Source organism: Podarcis muralis, chromosome 3 (assembly GCF_964188315.1).
Source record: "Podarcis muralis chromosome 3, rPodMur119.hap1.1, whole genome shotgun sequence".
NCBI classification, from domain to species: Eukaryota; Metazoa; Chordata; class Lepidosauria; order Squamata; family Lacertidae; genus Podarcis; species Podarcis muralis.
The window spans coordinates 11,546,383-11,569,593 of NC_135657.1; the positions used below are offsets into that span (position 1 = coordinate 11,546,383).

At 46.0% G+C, this 23,211-nt stretch overlaps 1 protein-coding gene across 2 annotated transcripts in view; it reads left to right on the top strand.

Moving 5' to 3' along the window:
* The window catches only part of EFEMP1 (EGF-like fibulin extracellular matrix protein 1), a 70,511-nt gene extending 58,333 nt beyond the window's left edge, over positions 1-12,178 (top strand). For both annotated transcript variants that reach the window (XM_028725124.2, XM_028725126.2), the window contains 5 exons: positions 142-261; positions 2,506-2,625; positions 6,209-6,332; positions 6,446-6,641; positions 8,741-12,178. In XM_028725124.2, the coding sequence (XP_028580957.2) occupies positions 142-261; positions 2,506-2,625; positions 6,209-6,332; positions 6,446-6,641; positions 8,741-8,899 (719 nt within the window). In that variant the 3' untranslated portion in view covers positions 8,900-12,178. The remainder of the gene's footprint in view (positions 1-141; positions 262-2,505; positions 2,626-6,208; positions 6,333-6,445; positions 6,642-8,740) is intronic.
* Positions 12,179-23,211: the final 11,033 nt, after the last annotated feature.

A 23,211-nucleotide genomic window follows, 5' to 3' on the forward strand; every position in this document is an offset into this window, starting at 1 on the left:
AATTTTCACGATGATTTTTTTAAAAAATCACAAATTGCTCCAGAAATGTGAAAAACTGATTTTTAAGATTGGGGGAAAATGAAGTAACAAATTGACGGATCTATCCAGCCCTACTAAAGGCCTATCATCTTTCCTTTTTAGACATAAATGAATGTGAGACCAGCAACCCATGTGCACAACTTTGCTACAACACGGTCGGATCTTTCATCTGCCAGTGCAATCAGGGCTTCGAATTAAGCCGGGACAGAATGAATTGCGATGGTGAGTGACTGTTGGCCACATTGGTGGTTCTCAAAGGACATGGGATGGTAGGAGCCTTTTAAGTTGACTTTGGGCGGTGCAAGTAATATGGGGGTAGAAACATTAGTGACTCCAGATTCTCCATCATCCTAGTCAGAGGTTTTTAATTGTCCCCATTTGTTTTATCAACAGTCTTCTAACGTTTAATACCCACGGTCATCGGGTACAACCATGGTTAAGCACCTGGAAATCCCACTGATTTCAGAGGGCGAGCTAAGCAGTCACTGAAATCTATCCTGATAGGGCTTCACTTTGCACTGAATTGTGTCCGACTTCTGCAGAACATGGGCTTTGCATGCACAATGGTCTGGTTTGCATATGAAGAACCTGTGGCCCCCCCAGGTGTTGTTAAACTACAACTCCCTTCAGCCTCAACTGATCATCAGGGACGATGAGAGCTGTAGTCCATCAACATCCAGAGGGCCACAGGTTGCCCAGCCCTACTTTAAACCATAGTTAAACTATAGTTTAATGAGAACGTAGTGCATGCTGCTGAAATCATGTGCCGTTGCTCCTCTCCTGCCATGGTGCTGCAGAACAAACCACACTCTGGTTTACTCTTGCATCTGAACACTGTGTTTTGCTTCTTTTAAAACAAATCGCAAGCGGCAACCATGGTTTGTTCTTAGCTTACCGCTCATGGTTTGCTTGAGGGAAACAAAGAGCCCTGGTTCAGATATAACCCTACGCCAGGCCATGGTTTGTTTCCTGGACAGCAGGACAGGACCGAATGTGATTTCCACAGCACATGCACATTAAACCATGGCTTATTTTAACTATGGTTTGAAGTGACGTGAAAATGAGGACAACGTCTCAAGCTCATTCTCTGGCATCTCTGGTTAAATGTTCCCAAATACCAGAAATAATATTGAGTCCATCTCAAAGGCCTGTGCTCAGGTTGTGAAAATGGTGGGGTGACATTTGCCACTCTTAAAAAGTGGTGCATTGTGGGGGAAAGGTTCAAGAGGACTTATCTGTGAGTCACCTGGCTCGGGGGTTCCCCCAAGCCTCCAGAGCATATTTTAGGGGTGCAGAGGGGCAGAGAAGGGGGCAATTCTGTTGCACAAGCAGATCTTCTGTGCAGTCAACAACTTCTGTGCAGTCAACAACTCTGTGAGATATAACAGAACAAGAAGAGCTTTTTTCCTAACCCTATAACTCTTATAGGGTTGTATCCAGCAGAGTTGTTGCATGAATGAAGTGTCTTCTACATGTGCAGGAGAACTTCCTGTCCCTCTCTTCTTCTTCTTCTTCTTTTTTAAAATAAATTTTATTAGTATTTTCCACACAACAACAACATGAAAGATATCAAAAAATAGCAATACACAACACACAAAAATCAACATTCGAAAACTAAAGAAAGCAACAACAACAACAACAAATCCATATCTTACAAGTTAATATTATAAACACTAAAACAACAAGACATTGACTTCCACCAATCCCACAGCACCTCCTTTATCTCTCATTGTGTCTTCCTGTTTTCCTGTTTTCTTTATCATCTCTATCCTAACATCTAGATATAAATCCTTCTTTCATATCCTTTCACTTCACAAGGTTATTCCAGACTCAGCCAGATTTCTGCCCTCGAACCTTGACTTTTGAGGTGCCCCTCTCTTCACTTCACACACACTAAATCCACTTCATGGTTTCCTTGAACCCTTCAGAATAGATGTTGTGGGTCAGGATACAGATAAAAGAGGGGAGAGGAAGTTCTGTTGTCTGAGCAGAAGATCTTCCCCTCATGCAGTGACTTAACCGGATTCAACCCACAGTTAAAACTGAGCAAAACATTTACTAGCAATTTCCCCCCCACTTCAAATGGCGGGTGCTTTTCTGGGGTCAAAAGCCCTGGTCACTTTCCCCCTTTTCTTTTCCCCCTGTTTGATGCCTGCACATGTCTCAGGCGGTGAAGACCCTGCTACTGGGTGTGGTTTTTTTAAAAAAAGAAATTAAACACAAGATGCCAGAATAAGAGGCAGAAGCGTTGCCTTCACTCTGATTGGACTTCAGACCCCAGATTTCATTGGCCAATGCTCCCTGCCCTCAACTGTTGCTTTGTATTCTTATCTTATGAACCGCCCTGGCATCTTATGATGAAGTCGCATAAATATAGAAGTCAAATAAATAAATTGCAAGTTTTTTATTAAAAAACAAACAAACCGGAGGAAAATATGGCGTCTAGCAGATGTCTCTGTTTTACAGATGTCAACGAATGCGGAACTTCGAACTACATTTGCATGTATCAATGTGTCAATGAACCAGGGAGGTATTCTTGCCTGTGTCCAGATGGTTACCAGTTAATCAGAGGCAGAAACTGTCAAGGTAAGCATATTTCTCTTGTGGCACTCCTGCCGCCTTGATTCTAACATATAAACCAATATTGATCTGTGGGGTAGGAAGAATCACACCTTCTACATACTGCATAGTATCCCTTTACCGACTTTGTTAACACAATCGTCCATGGTTTTCATCCTCCATCAACTCGTAGAACCTTATGGAGAGACACTCTCATTTGATTGCCTTTGTGCTGGGCCCAGAAGTAACCCAAGCAACACGGTCCAGGTCCAGTCACGAATCCAAGGGTTCCACGAGGAGTCAGTCCAACAGGGCCAAGGCAGGACATGAGGCAGGGAACCCTGCAAGGTCAGGCACAGGATCACAGGCAGGTTCTGGCAAACAGCAACGTTGCTCCCGCAACCTGGGGTGGGGTCCAGCAGCCTGTCGGGGTAATGGCCAGTCCTGATCCCCCAGTGACTCATCTCCTGTCGCCTGAAGGTGAGTACTCCTCCTGCGAGTACTCAGGTCTCTCCTTCTTTCAGACCTCAGTCTCTGCAGCTCAGGAGACGAAGGTGGGTTACTAGACCCAGAGGCCTCCCCTGACCGAACTGGTAGTGGAGCAGCTGTAAGTGATGGCCCAGCTGGAGGCAACGAGGTCATCCCCGCATCTGGAGCCAGGGCAGGCTCAGGCCCCTGACTCGGCCCACCTGGTGCTTGTGCAGACTGGGGCTCTTCAGAATCAGGCCCCAGACTAGGTTCAGCTGCCGCATGAGGCAAAGGGTCCAGTGCGGACTGAGAATCCTCTGGCTCCGAGTCCCAGGCCATCACAGCCTTTCTTGGAACGTCTAAAACCATCACCCACTACTTTTCTCTTTTTTTCTGTGCAACCGCTAAGCTCTGTTTTCCTTGTATGAGCATTTTTGTTACTTGAAATTAAAAATCAATAATAACAATAACAACCATTTTTAAAGAGTCTTTAATTGTCTCAGGATTCTTCCTGTAAATCTCTTCAACATGGGCAGTGCAAAATGTCCCCTGTGCAACTTGCCACCAGCACAGCAAAGCAGGGGACAGATGAACCTTCTTCACTCCCTGTAGGGAACAGCAACGATCCAGGAAGAGGTGGAGGAGATATTAAGCATCTTACAGACCACAGTACATGATTGGTGGACTCGGTGTAGGCCTGGTTTAAGATGAATGGAAGTCCTGCATACATGAGGCTGGCAGCTATATATTATGGGCGGGCGGGTTCTAGACTTGTGGAGTCTACTTTATTTTTTCACTAGAACCCCAAGATCCGTTAACAGAAGCCAGGTGACTTGGTAGACAACTGGATCTGACTCATGGGCTAGAACCTTCCCTTGTCCACACTTCCACTTGTCCCACTGATTTACTGCTGAATCAGAGCAAATGGCAACCAGCTATTGTTATGTACTGAAGTTCTCACCCTGGGCCAGCAGGGGGATACTGTAGATAGTTTTCACTCAGGTGAAAATAAGGGATTGAAAGTGACGTTCAGTGATTGGATAGTTACAGAAAGTTGTTACAGTTGCGTTGTACTGGAGCTCTATATAAGCAGGCTGGCTGAACCCTTCAGTTCAGTTCAGGCCTGTGAATAAACAAGAGCTGTTTGAAGAATCGCTGTGTCGTCTGATATGTTCACCCACAACTTAGCAGCTATTCTGTGGACTAGCGTTTGTTCCGATTCAGCGATAAACAGCAGTTTTTCTGGGGAAAGTGGTGGGACAAATGAACAACCCCTCAGACCCGAGCCTGGGAAGCAGGGAGCAAGCAGAATGTGGACAAAACCTTTGACAGGGGGAGCCACCACAACCACCCACCTTGCATCGTTACGACATCCAGTGATATCAGGTTAGTTTTGCCCCAGCCTGGTGATCATCGGCTTGTGGTAACACACAGGCAAGCTTTCTCAGTGCTGTCATCAGAGTTATGGAAAGCACGTCCCTCTAAAGAGAAGTCATCAGTATTGGCATGCCGCTGGCTCCTGTTTAGGCAAGCATTCTCCTGGATCTGAACTTACGATGACATTGTTCTAACTGGGTTTTTTAAACTGTTCGTTGCATTTTTAAACTGTGTCGTTTAATTAAAGATGTTTTAATGTCATTTCATATTTTAATTATGGGTTGATTAAAGTAAACGTAAAGGGACCCCTGACCATTAGGTCCAGTCGTGACCGACTCTGGGGTTGTGGTGCTCATCTCACTTTATTGGCCGAGGGAGCCGGCGTTCAGCTTCCGGGTCATGTGGCCAGCATGACTAAGCCACTTCTGGCCAACCAGAACAGCGCACGGAAATGCCGTTTACCTTCCCGTCGGAGCGGGACCTATTTATCTACTTGCACTTTGACATGCTTTCGAACTGCTAGGTTGGCAGGAGCAGGGATTAGATAGTTTTAAATCACCTGCGCTCAAAAAATTTGCACTGAACTGCTGATCTGCTACAAGGGGCATGTTCAGTTGTTACTATTGGCATATCAAGCCCTTTACAATTTGGGACTGGTTTACATACGAGATCACCTTACCCTCGACCGCTTTGATCAGTGGAATTGGCACAAGGACCACCTAAAACTCATTCCACATTTGTAAGAACCAAGTCGTTTAGTGCATCCTTTTCAGCACCTGCTGAAGACATTCATACTCAGACGAGCCTACCCAAACACTTATAAAGTTTTTATGAGTTTTGATTTGTTTTTTTTGGCCTATTCTATTGCGGTTTTAACTTTTTGTCTGTTTTAAATTGCGGCTGTAAAATTTGTAGTGATAATTATATCTTTGGGGGGGGTAAACTGCTTCTATGTTTTATTTACAATCGTGCAATATATCAATTTTATGAAATAAATAAATAATCAGGCCACAGGGCTGGAGGTTCTCTACTGCCGGCTTAGTAGAGGCAGCTATCTGCTGCAGATTCAAGTACAGTGGATGCTCGGGTTGCGAACGTGATCCGTGCAGGAGGCACGTTTGCAACCCGCAGCATTCTCAACCCATGACCTGCACGTCTGTGCACGCGCGGGTTGTGATTCAGCACTTGCAAAGCGCAATTTAGCACTTCAGCGCATGTGCAAGCGCCGAAACCAGAAGTAACCCATTCTGGTACTTCTGGGTGCGTCGCAGTGCACAACCCGAAATCGCGCAACCTGAAGCGTCAGTAACCCAAGGTATGACTGTACAAAAGCCTATCTAAATTACAGTGGTGCCTCGCAAGACAAAATTAATTCATTCCGCGAGTTTTGTCGTCTTGCGATTTTTTTCGTCTTGCAAAGCACGGTGTCGGGAAAGTTTTGGAAAAGCTTCAAAAATCACCAAAGTCTTTTAAAAAATCAAAAAAGGCTACCACACCGCGTTCTATGAGTTGCTCCTCGAAGTCAAGTCGCAACTGTATTAACGGTGTTAAGAAAAAGGAAACAAACTTGCAAGACGTTTCCGTCTTGCGAAGCAAGCCCATAGGGAAAATCGTCTTGCGAAGCAGCTCAAAAAACAAAAAACCCTTTCGTCTAGCGAGTTTTTTGTCTTGCGAGGCATTCGTCTTGCGAGGTACCACTGTATAACAGTTCAGAGGTTCTTCCAGCAAAACTCTAAAGGTTCACTTCTTTCGCTTCCTCTCTTAGATATCAATGAATGTGAAGTGGGCCATGAATGCCGGGAGGACGAAATGTGCTGGAACTATCACGGCGGATACCGCTGTTACCCGAGGAACCCTTGCCAAGAGCCTTACGTGCTGTCGTCTGAAAAGTAAGGGGAACCGCTAAGAGATCTTTTAACAAAGCCTCATTCGCAACGTTCAGAGCTGCAAAGCCCGCGGGTGCGAGGAGTTTGTTTTTCAGTCGTTGTGGTTTGTCTTACAGTCGCTGCGTTTGCCTGGTGTCCAACCCCCTTTGCCGAGACCTTCCATACTCCATTGTGCACAAATACATGAGCATCCGCTCAGAAAGAACGACTCCGTCTGATATCTTCCAAATCCAGGCGACCACCGTTTACCCCAATACCATTAACACGTTCCGGATCAAATCTGGAAATGAGAACGGAGACTTCGTCCTGAGAGTGAGTATTACGCCAACTTCCGCTAACAAAATTTGACTCGGCTCGCCTGGGTTTCCATAAAGCTCCCATAAGGGCAGCAGCATAGTGCGGTTTGCCGGCACATGAATGAAGCCCGCTGTGCCAGCCCAGCCCTCGCTGCCAACACTGCCAGAGCACCAGCTCCACCAGAGACAAGATGGGCCATGCTGCACCACCTGTCCCCCCACAGGTGAGAGCCCAGCTGCCTGATGCAGCCCTTGGCAGGCAAATCTCACCCACACCCTGACACCCATGGGTGGGATGAGGAGGACGCAACAGTCATGTGCCCATGTGCAAAGCGAGGTTAGGATCAAAGGCACATGGCTGTTGCATCCTTCTCACACCGCCCTGCCAGACCAGAGGAGCTTTAGGGATATTTGAAAAAAATAAAATGAATTCAACTCTGCAACTGGGAGGGTAAGAAGGTGTTGATTTTCATTCTAACATGTGTTAATAATAATAATAATAATAATAATAATAATAATAATAATAATAATAATAATAATAATTTATTATTTATACCCCGCCCATCTGGCCGGATTTCCCCAGCCACTCTGGGCAGCTTCCAACACAATATTAAAAATACGTTAATGCCTCAAACATTAAAAGCTTCCCTAAACAGGGCTGCCTTCAGATGTCGTCTAAAAGTCTGGTAGTTGTTCTTCTCTTTGACATTTGGTGGGAGGGTGTTCCACAGGGCAGGTGCCACTACCGAGAAGGCCCTCTGCCTGGTTCCCCGTAACTTGGCTTCTTGCAGTGAGGGAACCGCCAGAAGGCCCTCGGCGCTGGACCTCAGTGTCCAGGTAGAACGATGGGGGTGGAGACGCTCCTTCAGATATACTGGACCGAGGCCGTTTGTCGCATGCAGCCTTGGGGCTGTTCTGCTGCAGTTCAGCTTCCGTCAAAGACGACGTTATTTGTCTCACTCTGCTGCGGGAGAGTTTTACGTAATTATCATTACATTATCCTGCACCATTTCAGTGCAAAGGAAGTGCGATGCTTATGGAGTGGAAAGGAATCCATTACCGTATTTTTCGCTCCATAGGGCGCACCTGACCATAGGGCGCACCTAGTTTTTAGGGGGGGAAATAAAGGGGGGAAATCCCCCCCCCCAGCCCCAAAGAGCAAAGAATCCAAGACAGCCAGTGGGATCCATCCCGCTCGCTGTCTTGGCTTCGTTTTTAGCCGCGGGGCTGGGGCAGGGGCTTCCCCCGTCCCCAGCCCCCAGAACAGGTCTGGGAGTGGTGGCAAGGTTGCGTGCAACTTCACCTTCGCTTCCAGAGCTTGCTGTTATAATAATAATAATAATTTTTTATTTGTACCCCGCCCATCTGGCTGGGTTTCCCCAGCCACTCTGGGCGGCTTCCATAAAAACCAAAAATACAGTAAAATATCACACGTTAAAAACTTCCCTGAACAGGGCTGCCTTAAGATGTCTTCTGAATGTCAGGTAGTTATTTATCGCTTTGACATCTGATGGGAGGGCGTTCCACAGGGCGGGCGCCACTACTGAGAAGGCCCTCTGCCTGGTTCCCTGTAGCTTTGCTTCTCGCAATGAGGGAACCGCCAGAAGGCCCTCGGCGCTGGACCTCAGCGTCCGGGCAGAACGATGGGGGTGGAGACGCTCCTTCAGGTATACTGGGCCGAGGCCGTTTAGGGCTTTAAAGGTCAACACCAGCACTTTGAATTGTGCTCGGAAACCGAAGGCTTGCGGATAGTTTCCTGAAGCCTGGAGAGCGAGAGGGGTCGGTGCGCACCAACCCCTCTCGCTCTTCAGGCGTCAGCGAAAGCCTGCATTCGCTCCATAGGATGCACACACATTTCCCCTTCATTTTTGGAGGGGGGAAAGTGTGTCCTATAGAGCGAAAAATACGGTACCTATTATTTGCAGACATCAGCAGCAAGAGTACCGATTATTTTGCTGGACAAATGTTCATTCCAGACATGGTGGCAATTTCCACTCTCTAACATCCCTATCCATAACTCAGGGAAAACACCGCTCTTTGAAACTTACTCCCAGGTGGGCGGGGTGGAGACAGACATTTCCAGGTGATAACTTCCAATTCCTTGTTTTCTTTCAGCAAACAAGCTCTGTGAGCGCAATGCTTGTGTTGGTGAAACCGTTAACGGGACCTCGAGAACATATCATTGACCTGGAGCTGCTTACCGTCAACAGTATGAACTATCGGTCGAGTTCCGTGCTGAGATTGACGCTAATTGTAGGACCATATCCCTTTTAGCCTCTGCAGCTAAGCCACTCGCAAGCACCCACAGCAGCCAAAGAAATATTCCCTTAAATGAAGCACTTACGACTTTATTTATAGAATTTACGGGGTGTGTTTGTTTTGGTTTTTTTTAAAGGGGAGGGGAAAACTCCTTTATTAAGGAAATTAGTACTTGTAACCACGCTGTTATGCTTATAATTCAAGAGTAGGATATGTGTTTCAGCAATATAACCTGGACATTGCAAACCTTCTGTATAAAGATGGCATTTCTCCCCACCCGATTCCTCGCGCACGTAAGTCGCACACCGACTGCACAGCAGCGCTATTCCCACTGAGAAGAGTGGGGTCGTACCCACTGGCTTTGCCCCAGACCCTCATGTGTTCGATGGAAGTGGTGGAAGAGCGCTGTGCACATGGAAACCGCACGTGCGTTGGCTCTGTGGACCCCAATCACAGAGGCTTTCCAATCGCATGAAAGAGTTTTCATGCATAACTGGGGTCCAGCCACACCTTCCACTGAATACACAGAGGTTGGTGAGGCAGAAGGACAAGGCCAGAGACCAAAATCTCACCCCTCCCTCCCCCAATGCGTTCAGTCATCACGGTTTGGAAATGAGAATATGGCTATAATTGTTGCCTTTCTCATTTTCTTTCTAGAATAGCAGGACATCACCTTCAGATACAGACTGTTTTATCCACAGACACCCCCAAAAAAGTAAAAATTTGTTTTGACTGAGAGCTAACACTTTTCTGTTACAGTCATACTTCGGATTAAAGATGCTTCGGGTTAAATCTTTTCAGGTTGCGACCCGGAAGTACCGGAAAGGGATACTTCCGGGTTTCGCCACTCGTGCATGTGCAGAAGCTGAAAATGGTGTCTCGCGCATGCGCAGAAGCGGCAAATCGCGACCCGTGCATGTGCAGGCACAGGTTACGTTCTGCTCTGGTTGCAAATGGGGCTCCGGAACAGATCCTGTTCGCAACCAGAGGTACCACTGTATGAGATCCTGGGTTGGATAGTGTTTCACCTATTCCCACTGATTTTTTATGGGGAACTGAGCCCAGCGCAGATGTTCTGTTTGCACGGGATGCCCTGCTTACTTCAATGGAAGAAGCCCAATTTCAAGTACAGTGGTACCTCAGGTTAAGTACTTAATTCGTTCCGGAGGTCTGTTCTTAACCTGAAACTGTTCTTAACCTGAAGCACCACTTTAGCTAATGGGGCCTCCTGCTGCTGCCGTGCCGCCGGAGCACGATTTCTGTTCTTATCCTGAAGCAAAGTTCTTAACCTGAAGCACTATTTCTGGGTAACCAGAGTCTATAACCTGAAGCATATGTAACCTGAAGCGTATGTAACCTGAAGCGTATGTAACCCGAGGTACCACTCTACGTTCATCTGTAGACGTGGGCGAAATAGTACTGCTAGCGTACCCAAGAGCTTCGTGCGCACATTGAAGCACACCTGCAGGGTGAGACCCAGCCAGAGAGGGCCGCTTTTGATGTCCCAATGACGTTTAAAATCAGCGGGACTCGAATGCACTTTGTACTGGCTGGACAGTGCTCTTGGGTTCAAAAGCCTGGTGATCATAGAAGCTATGAGGGAGGGAATCTTTTACAGACCAAGGGCCACAGCCCCTCGTCGGAAGCCTCCCAGAGGCCACATGGTAGTGGTGGGCGGGGCCAGCTGCAAAAGAGGGTGTGCCCAGAGGGGAAGGCGAGTTAAGCAACAGATGTGACTCCTGCCTTTGTACAGCAGGACAACTTTTCAGCCATGCAGAGGTCTGTGTTTTCGACGCAGAAACTCATTCATATGCCTCCAAGTGAGGCATCATCGCAGTTCAAGCGTGCATTTCAGCGAGGCAAAAGCACTTGGGCAGGGGGCGGGACAGGACCGATAAGAGGTGTGGCCTGAGAAGGGGGTGTGGCCTAGGCAGAGTTCCAAGGGCCTGATACAGGGGAACGGAGGACGACATTTGACATTCAGAGTATAGGTTTCCCACTCCTGCCATAGGTGTTGCTGTGTATTCAGTGGTCTGTGTTTGCCTGAGCTTGAGTCTGGACTAAGCATTCTGAGCCCCTGTGTTCTGATTCGATACATGATATCCAATCACAGAACATTTCAGGATTTGGGCCTCTGCCATTGGCCCTTAAACACTGAGTTATGATTCGCAGCTTGGAAGTTTAGACAGCCAATCACAATGGGAGTGGGAGTGGCCCAGGCCTTCAGAAATGTATATAAGCAGTTGCTTTGCCCCTGTTGTCCAGTTCTGTAGTTCAATCAAGGTTCTTGCTGTTATTACTGAAGAACACCTGCAGGGGTGCTTCGTGGAAACCCACCTACACTTCAGGTGGTTTATTTGTACATCCCATTGTCCCTAAACCCACGTTGTGCTCAAAGCGCTTCAGTCAGAACAGGCCGTTCAAATGATCAACTCCCGCCCGGAAACCAATGTCCCCACTGTGGAAGGACGTGTAGATCCAGAACTGGCCTCCACAGTCACCTACGGACACACCGTTAAGACCATCTAACACCGTTAAGAGATCTAACAGTAAGATAGCTCGCCCACATTAAACGATGTGGATAGAGGTTATAAAAAAAGAAGAATTAATTCCTCAGACACCTATTTTTTCCTCTCCTATTTGATTTTTGTGTTCTTGTTGTTTAACTGATCCGGGATTAATGAGCACCATAAAGAGAAAATAGTTCGCACCGGGTGTTTCCATACCACTTGTTACCATTTTATCTTTTCCAAGAAAAATGGGACATAAGGAAGAAGCTTTGCCAACAATGAGTGAAGCTCCCAATGGAAAGACAACATCATTTGGAGGAATGTTTCTGCATGAGTATTGTTGCTTGCTTCTTTCTAGTTCCTGAGCAAAGGAGGGGGCGGGGGAATATATGTTTGTATACTATGATCCCCCAATTGAAAAAACAGCTGCTTCTACGTTCTTCTCTTTTTCTTTTTTAAACCATTTTTGGCTTTGACATGTGTTGGGGTTTTTTTTCCAGAATTTGGGATCCAAGAGCTGGCTCCCCTTTGTTAAACTTTCTACAATACAGCAGTGCCTTACTCATCCTATATATCTGTTTTATAACTCAGATTTGCAATTCTAAATGTACAGTGTTCATTAAAAAAAAACCAACGGTAGTAAAACCTGGAACTGAATAGATCCCTTTGTAATATGTAAAACCTTCTCCTGTTTCTTCATCGAAAAACCATAATGAAGTCTTTGATGTACAATTTTTTATAAAAAAAAATAAAGAAATAAGTAAATAAACCTGTTTTTAGTGGACTTGCTTTGTCTTGCGAGTTATTTTATCTTAAAAGGACAGCTCAAAGAAACCAGATCAGCAGCTGGTATATGTCAGTGGATTGTGTTGCTAATGTGAAAGAAACACACAAGTTTACATCAGCTGCACATCTGCCTGTGACTTCGTAGTGGGAGAGAGCATCTTCCCAGAATCATTCAGAAAAGGGACAATTGAGAACAAGCTGGAAAAATGCTTCCTGTCAATGTATTGCATGTTTATTGATTGAATTTGTATCCTGCCCTTCCCAGGGCACAGACAATTTAAAAACAAAGGAAAAGCATTCTAAAACAGATTTAAAAATTCAAAAAGCAATTGCAGTTACAAATTTTATTCCACCTATTGATCACAGGGTTGCCAGGAACAACCAGTCAGTCACCTGGGAATGTTTTCAAATGCCTCCTGAAAGTTAACAACACCTCACTAGGGAAAGCATTACATCACCAGGGAACCACCACCGAAGAGGCCCTGTCACAAGTCAGCACCAGCGAACAATAGCAAAAGGACTTATGCCCAACTAAGGTGGCAATTACTGCCTCTGTGTTCCACTGCCCAAAATTCACATGGAACTTCTTAAAAATAATAATATTGCAAACTGCTGCGGAAATGTGGACAGCAGAACTCATAGGCTGGACAAATGGACCGTTTCTGTTAAGATACCTGTGGCTCTGGTTGGCAGATCTTGCGGTTTTTTGTGAAAAACAAAGTAGATCCCACAAGCCCAGAGTTCGCCTGCCTTCCTATATGCACTATAAGAATAATACAGTGGTACCTCGGGTTACAGACGCTTCAGGTTACAGACGCTTCAGCTTACAGACTCCGTTAACCCAGAAATAGTACCTCGGGTTAAGAACATTGCTTCAAGATGAGAACAGAAATTGCGCGGCAGCGGCGCGGTGGCAGCGGGAGGCCCCATTAACTAAAGTGGTACCTCAGGTTAAGAACAGTTTCAGGTTAAGAATGGACCTCCAGAACGAATTATTAAGGTACTACCTTAATAATAATTTATTATTTATACCCCACCCATCTGGCTGCGTTTCCCCAACCACTCTGGGCGGCTTACAACAAAGTATTAAAATACAATGGTCTGTTAAACATTAAAAGCTTCCCTAAACAGGCTGCCTTCAGATGTCTTCTAAAAGTCTGGTAGTTGTTGTTCTCTTTGACATCTGGTGGGAGGGTGTTCCACAGGACGGGTGCCACTACCGAGAAGGCCCTCTGCCTGGTTCCCTGTAACCTCACTCCTCACAGTGAGGGAACCGCCAGAAGGCCCTCGGCGCTGGACCTCAGTGTCCGGGCAGAACGATGGGGGTGGAGGCGCTCCTAAGGCACTCTAAAATAGCAACCAACACAGTACCCAACTCCCCTTTCATCTGCCTCTCTTTGCTTCTGCCACTATCAAAGATCGTGGGCCTTAAAATAGGACCGATTGTAAAATGCTGCCTCTTCCCAGAAACGTGGATGCTGGCGGTAAATATAGAAGCCTTGAGTAAACAAGACTCTCGTGGACATAGTAACCGGGTTCATTCACTTCTTTGAGACCACCTGAACATGAGTCTAATGGGATTATTATGTTTGGAAGTCTTAAAAAACAGGAGTTTACTGTTGAAATCCGTTTCCATGGCAGCGGGCTGTTGCTTATGTTTTGAAAAGGCCAAATACGTTTCTAACTTTATAACTCTTCAGCTCAACTGCAGCCCAGCTGCTTCCCCCATCGTATGTTCTGCATATGGGAGCCCCCCTCCCCACTCCACCCCAGGGAGAAGAGCCTCCTCTTACTTGAATTATTTTTAACGCCCTCGCATTTCTATCACAAACCATCATCCCTGCTGGATGGCAGATTTCCATATTTCCCAGCTGGGGGAACACCTGCACGATACAAGCCGCATCTGGTTGTTGTTGGGGGCAGGGGGTGGGCCACGGGGGGGGGGGCAGTCTTATTTCATCTGGCCAGCAGAATAAATTATTGTCACTATTGAAAGGAGAGAGGGTGCGGGTGGGGAAATATATCAACTGCTTTTTCTATTTAGGCAAAAGCAGATGTTAAACAGGGCTGTTTATTCTGTGCAGGCTTGTGTATACGTTAGCAAAAGGCAGGGCCTTTTGGTAAAAATTGGGAATTTTGAGCCGTCTCTGGCTAGGAATAATATTATGCAGTTGCTCAGTTAAGGGCTTTTGTCCATGTACTTCATGCGCCACCCCAATCGTTGCTGATGGATGCAAATTAAAAGATGAGTGATGTGCTGCACCCCTCAGATGCCCTGTTTTGAATTGCGTGTAAAGACAGTTTTTTTAAAAAGCCTGAGCACCATCCGGCGATTAGCCTAACCATCGACATTTAGGATCCTTGGAGAAACAAATAAGCCCCAATAACACCTTTTGCTCTGAATTCTCTGCTGATAACAGGCTGGATGGTCCCTTGAAGCAAGAACAGGCAGCGACCGTTTTAGGGACGTCCAATATATCACACTGAAGCCAGAAGTGACCTGGAAACGTCACCAAAGAAAGTAGAAGGCGAAGGGTGTATAAGGAAGTTCCATAAGTGTTCTTATATGAGCAAAGGTGGCAGGTGGCGCTGTGGTCTAAACCACTGAGCCTCTTGGGCTTGCCGATCAGAAGGTCAGCAGTTCGAATCCCCACGACGGAGTGAGCTCCCATTGTTCTGTCTCCTGCCAACCTAGCAGTTCAAAAGCACGCCAGTGTGAGTAGATAAATAGGTACCGCTGTGGCGGGAAGGTAAACGGTGTTTCCGTGCGCTTTGGCTTCCGTCACAGTGTTCTGTTGCATCAGAAGCGGTTTAGTCACGCTGGCCAAATGACCCAGAAAGCTGTCTGTAGACAAACGCCGGCTACCTCGGCCTGAAAGCGAGATGAGCGCCGCAACTCCATAGTTGCCTTTGACTGCATTTAACCATCCAGGGGTCCTTTAAAGGTAAAGGACCACTGACCATTAGGTCCAGTCGCGGACAACTCTGGGGTTGCACGCTCATCTCGCTCTATGAGCCGAGGGAGCTGGCGTTTGTCCACAGACAGCTTCCGGGTCATGTGGCCAGCATGACTAATCCGCTTCTGGTGAACCAGAGCAGCGCACGAAACGCCGTTTACCTTCCCGCCAGAGTGGTACCTATTTATCTACTTGCACTTGACGTGCTTTCGAACTGCTAGGTGGGCAGGAGATGGGACCGAACAATGGGAACTTACCCCGTGGCGGGGATTCGAACCACCGACCTTCTGATTAGCAAACCCTAGGCTCAGTGGTGTAGACCACAGCGCCACCCACATCCCTTAGGGGTCCTTTACCTTTACCTTTATATGAGCCTATGGAGCCAGTACTTCCCGCTGCCCATCCTGAGGGTGTGGCATGACCATTTTCTGATTTGGAGGACTCCACTGTAGAAGATCCAGGAAGGTCTGGACTCCTCCATTCTGTCGCAGAAAAGGGGTGCCACGGAGGGAGAAAGAAAACAGGGTGGCGGACAAAAAATGTAGCACAAACACTTTGGGCTCTAATTCTTTCCTACATCCTCTGCGGTCCCCCAACTCAATTTCTGCTAAGTTGTGGGTGAACATATCAGATGACACAGCGATTCTTCAAACAGCTCTTGTTTATTCACAGGCCAGAACAGAACTGAACTGAAGGGTTCAGCCAACCTGCTTATATAGAGCTCCACTAGAACGCAACAGTAACCATTTTCTGTAACTATCCAATCACTGAACGTCACTTTCGATCCCTTATTTGCATATGTGGACCTGAACTATCTACAGTATCCCCCTGCTGGCCCAGGGTGAGAACTTCAGTACATAACAATTCCCCCAAAGGAAATGTAGCTTTAACCTAAAGGGCCCCTGCCCTTGTTCTGATTCTTAAGGGGGGGTCCCCAAAATGTCTGAAATGTCGCAAAGCCAGTGACAATCTGGTAAGTGGTACAGAGTTTGGGCTGGACAGTTTAACATCTGGATAAGACTTCAAGGCTCAATGTAACTTTGGGTAGGTGGGTGGGTGCGACCGTGAGGCTGTCTGAGTGCAGGTGTGTATGCGAGAGAGAAATAATCCACCAAAAACTCAGTACAGTGGTACCTCGGGTTACATACGCTTCAGGTTACATACGCTTCAGGTTACAGACACCACTAACCCAGAAATAGTGCTTCAGGTTAAGAACTTTGCTTCAGGATGAGAACAGAAATCGTGCAGCGGCGGCGCAGTGGCAGCAGGAGGCCCCATTAGCTAAAGTGGTGCTTCAGGTTAAGAACAGTTTCAGGTTAAGAACGGACCTCAGGAACAAATTAAGTACTTAACCCGAGGTACCACTGTACCCAGTTTTTAATTAAAAAATAAATAAATAGTGCCTCCAAATGGTTTCTATAAATGACGGCAAGCAAGTTTCCCCCTCCTTCCAACTCCGGAGCTGTGTTTAGTGTCCTGGGGCCTTTATCTTTTAATCCTAATATTTAACAAGGCTATTTTTGTCTCATGAGATCTTTTAAAATAACAACAACAGCAAAATAAGGATCTGGCGCAGGGATGAAGCGAGCGAGGAAATGCGAAGCAACATGTTGAGGCCTTATTGAGAGGCACTGGCTGTTTTATACACAGAGAAAAGAGTCGCGAGGATCAAAAATAGTAACATGAAACCTTAATGGGAGAGGAAGAGCTCTGTCTTTGCTCTGGAATGCTTATAAAGGGGGAAGCCCGAAATTATCCATTTCAAATCTTTAATCAAGCACTAAAACATTCACAGAATTCTGGATAAGTCTGTTATGGGTCTAGAGAGTTCTATTTCATACACACACACTATGAATTGTGATATTTTATAATGCCACCCAGAAAGATTTCCTTTTAACTGGAGTGCACCCGTCTATGTGTAGCTCTGCCAGCCTGTAGATGCAAATGGGCACCTCTCTCGAATGCCAACATTCCTGGGGAGCCAGCCTAAATTTTCTGAATGTCTTGGAAGGAGAGAGTCTGTGCTTTTGGAGAGGCTGCACAGAGGAGAGGGGCACCTTGGCAGTTTGTTGGCTGGGAGACAATCTCTTACTTCCCCGGGGGAAGGATCAAAACCTTCACCAGATACTTGGGGGCAAAGACACAGTCTGCAAAAGACAAGGAGCTGAAAATGCAAGAGCTACTGAAAGGGGCAATGATAGAGTGAGTGGCACCCAGGCTTAGAGACACGGGAGAAATTTGGTTCACTTTGAATGCTTATATTAGGGGAAAGTGTGACAGGATGGCATTCTGCACTACATCTGAGAGCAACAGCAGGCTAACTTTGTGGGCAGAGGGATTACCTGGCACAATGTCTGTTATGTACTGAAGTTCTCACCCTGGGCCAGCAGGGGATACTGTAGATAGTTTTCACTCAGGTCCACATATGCAAATAAGGGATTGAAAGTGATGTTCAGTGATTGGATAGTTACAGAAAGTTGTTACTGTTGCATTGTAGTGGAGCTCTATATAAGCAGGCTGGCTGAACCCTTCAGTTCAGTTCTGTTCTGGCCTGTGAATAAACAAGAGCTGTTTGAAGAATCACTGATATGTTCACCCACAACTTAACAATGTCTGTCCTCTGGCACATTGTTGCCATAACCCTGCCTTCCAGTATCTGCCATCTGAGGCAGCTGTCTCGCTCTGCCTAACAGTAGTGCCGTCCCTGATGCTCCGAGGTCAGGCAGTCAGAAATATTTGTTACAAGCCACTGACTATCACAAAAATACAAGCAGTGTAGAAGTACAGTGGTACCTCTGGTTACGAACTTAATTTGTTCCGGAGGTCCGTTATTAACCTGAAACCATTCTTAACCTGAGGTACCACTTTAGCTAATGGGGCCTTCCGCTGCCGCCGGAGCACGATTTCTGTTCTCATCCTGAGGTAAAGTTCTTAACCCGAGGTACTACTTCCAGGTTAGTGGAGTCTGTAACCTGAAGTGTTTGTAACCCAAGGTGTTTGTAACCTGAAGTACCACTGTACATTTCAACATTGATGGTCCTCAGCACATAGGACCCCATGCTATACATGTCTGATCTAAGGAAAACATAGGTGGAATCTATACACATATTTAAAAGTTTTGAAAAATACATCGAATTTGGCATAGCTCGCTGTCACCATCTAGTGTCACATTTGTATATTGCACTTTACAACACATTTAAAACGTTTTATTTGCAGCAGAGTCCATAGAAAACTTTTGTGCAGTGTATTTATCTCTATCCATCAACATGTTTTTCTCCCTCTGGGGAATTTCTTTAAGAAATTTATCCCTAGGAGAATTCTATAGGGAGCAATATGACTTCTACGTTCAGGTTTTCCAGACATATCCAGGATACATCTGTCAGAAATAGTGTCTGGGTGGAATTTCTGGAAATCATGAAAATGTCCAGGAATACCTGGACACATGACAACCCATACGGAATGTTGGAAGTGTTGATTTTTTGGCGAATTTCCTTAAAAATAGCTCCAAAACATCAAATTTTTTAGAGATTTTTTCAAAACCCTGCACATAATGAACAATATTTTTCACTCCTTCCTGGCCCCAGGTACACAAATGATTGTGTACAGGTGTGGGTGTAGCAGAATTTCAATTCAGTTCACATTTAAAGATGAATCTGTCAGATTTGAATTCCCTGCAGAAATGTGAAGAACTGAATTTAAGATTGGAAAAATGAGAAATCGAGGGAAAGTAAACTGTCACACCCTTCCATCCCTATGAAACAGGCTGTGAGCATAGTGTGAAATCGCAAAGCTGTAAATAGATTCCTCAGCATATTAATTGGTGATTCAAATAAGTAATCTGGAAGACCATAATCTCAGTGCACAAAATTGATAAAACTTGATTAGCTCAATGGTGCTTTTCTTAATGAAGAAGAGGAAGAGGAAGGAGGAGGAGGAGGTGGTGAGGAAGAAGAAGAAGAAGAAGAAGAAGAAGAAGAAGAAGAAGAAGAAGAAGAAGAAGAAGAAGAAGTTGTTGTTATTTATACCCCACCCATCTGGCTGGCTTTCCCCAGCCACTCTGGGTGGCTTCCACCGAATATTAAAAACAATACAGCATCAGACATTAAAAACTTCCCTAGACAGGGCTGCCTTCAGTTGTCTTTTAAAAGTAAAATAGTTGTTTATTGCCTTGACATCGGCTGGGAGGGCGTTCCACAGGGCAGGTGCCACTACTGAGAAGGCCCTACGGAGGAGGAGGAGAAGAAGATGAAGGAGAAGAAGAAGATCAGTACTTTGCTCATCAGGGCTGGCTCACCCATGAGGCAAGGTGAGGCAACCGCCTCAGACGGCAGAATCCACAGGGGCAACAGTTCCAGCCTCCAAGAAATGCATTGCCCACAGCCGCCTCCTCAGTTGCCCTGCCATGGCCCCTCTACAGCGGGCTCTTGGCAGATAGGAAGTGCTGCTGGTCTCCTGTCACCCCTAAGGAGGAAATGGCAGGGACTGCCCTCTGGCAGGGATGCCAACTTGAATAAAATATTGGGGGGGTCAGGTAAGCCCTGTCCCACCTAATCAATCACAAGACATGGCACTCACACGCCATTGGAATAGCAGTGCCCATCAACTTGGGGGTGCCGCCTCAAATATTTTATTGGGGGGCTGAAGGGACCTCGGCTCGTAGGAGTTGGCTCCTATGCCCTCTGGCATCTCTTGGGCTCTGCACCCACCCAGTATAATTCAGAGTGGTCCCCTTTCCCGCTGCGGCGGCCTTTGATTTCCACTTCAACTGACATGTTAGGTTGATTTGATTCCCCGCTTCTTGTTCCCAATGTAAATCTTCACTCAACTCTTTCTTCCCTGGTGAGGAGCTGCCATTTTGTGGTTCACCTCAGGTGCCCAAATGTATTGGGCTGGCCCTGTTGCTCCCATGTTAAGGGCTTGAAAAATACGCTGAATGTGTGATGCTTGGGGGCGATTGAGTGGCTTGTAAACCGAGCATGTGTGTTATGCAGTTGTGCTGCAAATTAACCTAATGCAAAGATTTCAAAGTGATTTACCCAGTTTGCCCTCCATTATGCAAGCGACAAACAATTATCTTGGGATTTCCTGTGCAACAGTAAAAAAAAAACCTGGTGGATCTTCTTTTCTCCAAAAGCTCTGCCAGAAGAGCCAGAATGTTCGATAATAAAATTGGAAAATTATTATGATGATTTAAAATAATCCTAGTATGTTTCTTTATTGGAGTGGGCATGGTCAAAGACGGGGGGCAGTGAGTAAAGGAAGGTACATTAAAATATAAAAGCCTGTGGTGGATTTTATATTCCTGCTCACAGCCGCAGTTGGATGTCTATATTGTCTTGCGAAATTTCCCTTTGCAGGTGTGGTGAAATTCTTGGAAGTGGCTCCGATGATATATGGGTTCAGTATGTAGTGTTACATTCCACTGATAGACCGATTTGTTTTGATGTTGTCATAGATCTTGGTCTCCATGGATGTGGCTAAAAATTGTGCCTCGAGGCGCCGAAGCAAGTCTGTATGTTCTCCTCAGGCCAAGGAAACATTTTTAAAGGGCTGTCAGCTGTGAAGAGAGCAGGCCCCCCCCACCCCCACCCCAACATCAGTAGCGTGTGAAGCTGGAATTCATAGGAATTTCTCTCAGGTAACTCACCTGGGACGAAAGGCCAGGAAAGGGAACGGGCGGACGTCTCTGAGGGGGTAAAAGCCAAAAGCCAAGTAAGGGGGATGGACAGGACAGAGATGTATAAAATGATGCATAGCAATGTACTAAATCATGGGTAGGCAAACTAAGGCCCAATCGCCTTCTGAATTATACGCATTTTAAAAGGGCATAGGATGATGGGAGTCGTATTGCAGCCATATCTGCAGGGGAACATTTTCTCCATCTTTCTCCTCTGCTGAAAATGCTCACAATCTGAATTCCATTTCCTCCTTTCTCTCACACCACTATATTATAAAATATAAAATATAAAACCACCACACACACACACACACAAATTATAGACTGCTTGATTGTAAGAAGAAGAAAACAACCCTCCAAGCAGTTTACAAAAACAATTGACAATAAAACTAGCAGCAGAAGAGTTAAAAACAGCTATTGAAAGCATTCAAAAATAATTAAAATCAGTGATAAAAACAGATTAAAAACAGATGTCGATATTCTACATATCTGGGCAGGCTTGCCTAAACAAAAATGTTTTAAGCAGGTGCTCCTCAGATCGAAGCGGTCGAGTTAGGCACATGTGAATTAAGGTGGTCTCGTAAGTAAAGTAGTTTGGGGCTAGCAGCCATCGATAGCTTTACCCTCCCTGAATTTGCCTAACCCCTTCTAACGCTGTCCATGTTGGTGGCCATCATGACATCTTGCGGGAGCAGATTCCACCATTTAACAGCACGCTGCGTGAAGTATACTCCGAGTTGAGTGTGAATTTCATGCTCTTTATTCAGCTCATAGTAGCAATGAATGAAACTTTCCCCAAAACATCTCGCTATATATACATTATTTACACAATGCGCCCTGCGTGATTGGCTAATTCCGGGCTGCACCTGTAGGCCAATCAGGTTGCAGATTCACCTCCTCCAGAAGCTGGATTAGCTGCTCCTGCAGGCCAATCAGGTTGCTGATTCACTTCATCCAGGAGCCTGATTGGCTGCTCCTGCAGACCAATCAGGTCGCTGATTCACTTCCACCTGGAGCTGGATTGGGTGGCTCCTGTGGACCAATCAGACTGCTGCATTCTGGATCCTATTGTTCTAGGATTCAGCTCAGTAATAATAATAATAATAATAATAATTTTTATTTATATCCCGCCCTCCCCAGCCTTAGCCGGGCTCAGGTACATAACACTGCGATAAAAACGCCCTTCCTTTGGCCTGCCCTGAATCTTCCATCATCCAGCTTCATTGTGGATGACCGCAGTGTTGTGAGGAAGGGATGAAAACTTCTCCCTATTCATTTGAACCACACTGTGCATCATTTAGTACAGGGGTCAGCAAACTTTTTTAGCAGGGGGCCAACCCACTGTCCCTCAGACCTTGTGGGTGGCTGGACTATATTGGGGGGTGAATGAATTCCTATGCCCCACAAATAACCCAGAGACGCATTTTAAATAAAAGGACACATTCTACTCATGTAAAAACACGCTGATTCCCAGACCTCCAACACCTTTGCGGCAAAATCCGGGACACAATCTTCCGGGACGCCTTCTTCCCATTTTTTCTCACATGAGAACAGCAGCCATTTTCAGCACCGTGATTTCATGCCATGATTTCCCCCCACCCAAAAAAAGTGCTTTTTGGGGCACAGTGCCCAGAAACACGTGTTTGGGGGCACCACGTGATATCACAGCCCCCCCCCAAAGTGTTTTTGGGGGAGGGGATCACAGCGCAAAATCACACGATATCATTGCGTCCAAAGTGGCCACCGTTCTCTCACAAGAAAAAAATGGGATGTTCTGGTTTTTCCACAGTCTCTGTTGACCTACATGCCAAGGAAACTGGGCGCTAGGTAAGTCTTTCGTTACTGGAGATGGGCTTGCACACAACACTAGTCTTGCTAGCTTTTAAAGCGCCACAAGGGTTCATTAATGTTGTTTGCTACCACAGGCTAATGTAGCTGCCCCTGTGGAATCTGATATGCATTGAATTTCAGCTTGAAGCAGCTCTTAACATTTAATTTCTGGCTTTCTGAATGTCCACTTTTAAGGCAGCGAGGTTTAAGTGGAAAGCTGAGCAGTAAGTAGTTTCTCTCTCTCTTCGAGTTGATGGCAATTCAAAGAACAAGCAACGTATCTCCTATTACACCCTAGGTTGCCATATGAGTGTTTTTACCATATGTACATATTACATCATGCGAATGTACAACAAGCTCCTCTGTTTGAGCTGATGGAAAAATCAGGAGGTCATTTTATATCACACAATACCCAAAGGCTGGGTGGTCTTCCAATGCTGGAGGATTTGTCGCTATCAAAAGTATTTGTGGGGAGCTTTACAGTTTGTAAATCTGAGCTGCTACCCTACAAATGCTTTAGTAGTGTGTGTGTGTTTTCCTGTTGTGGGAATACAAGGGGGCTATTCA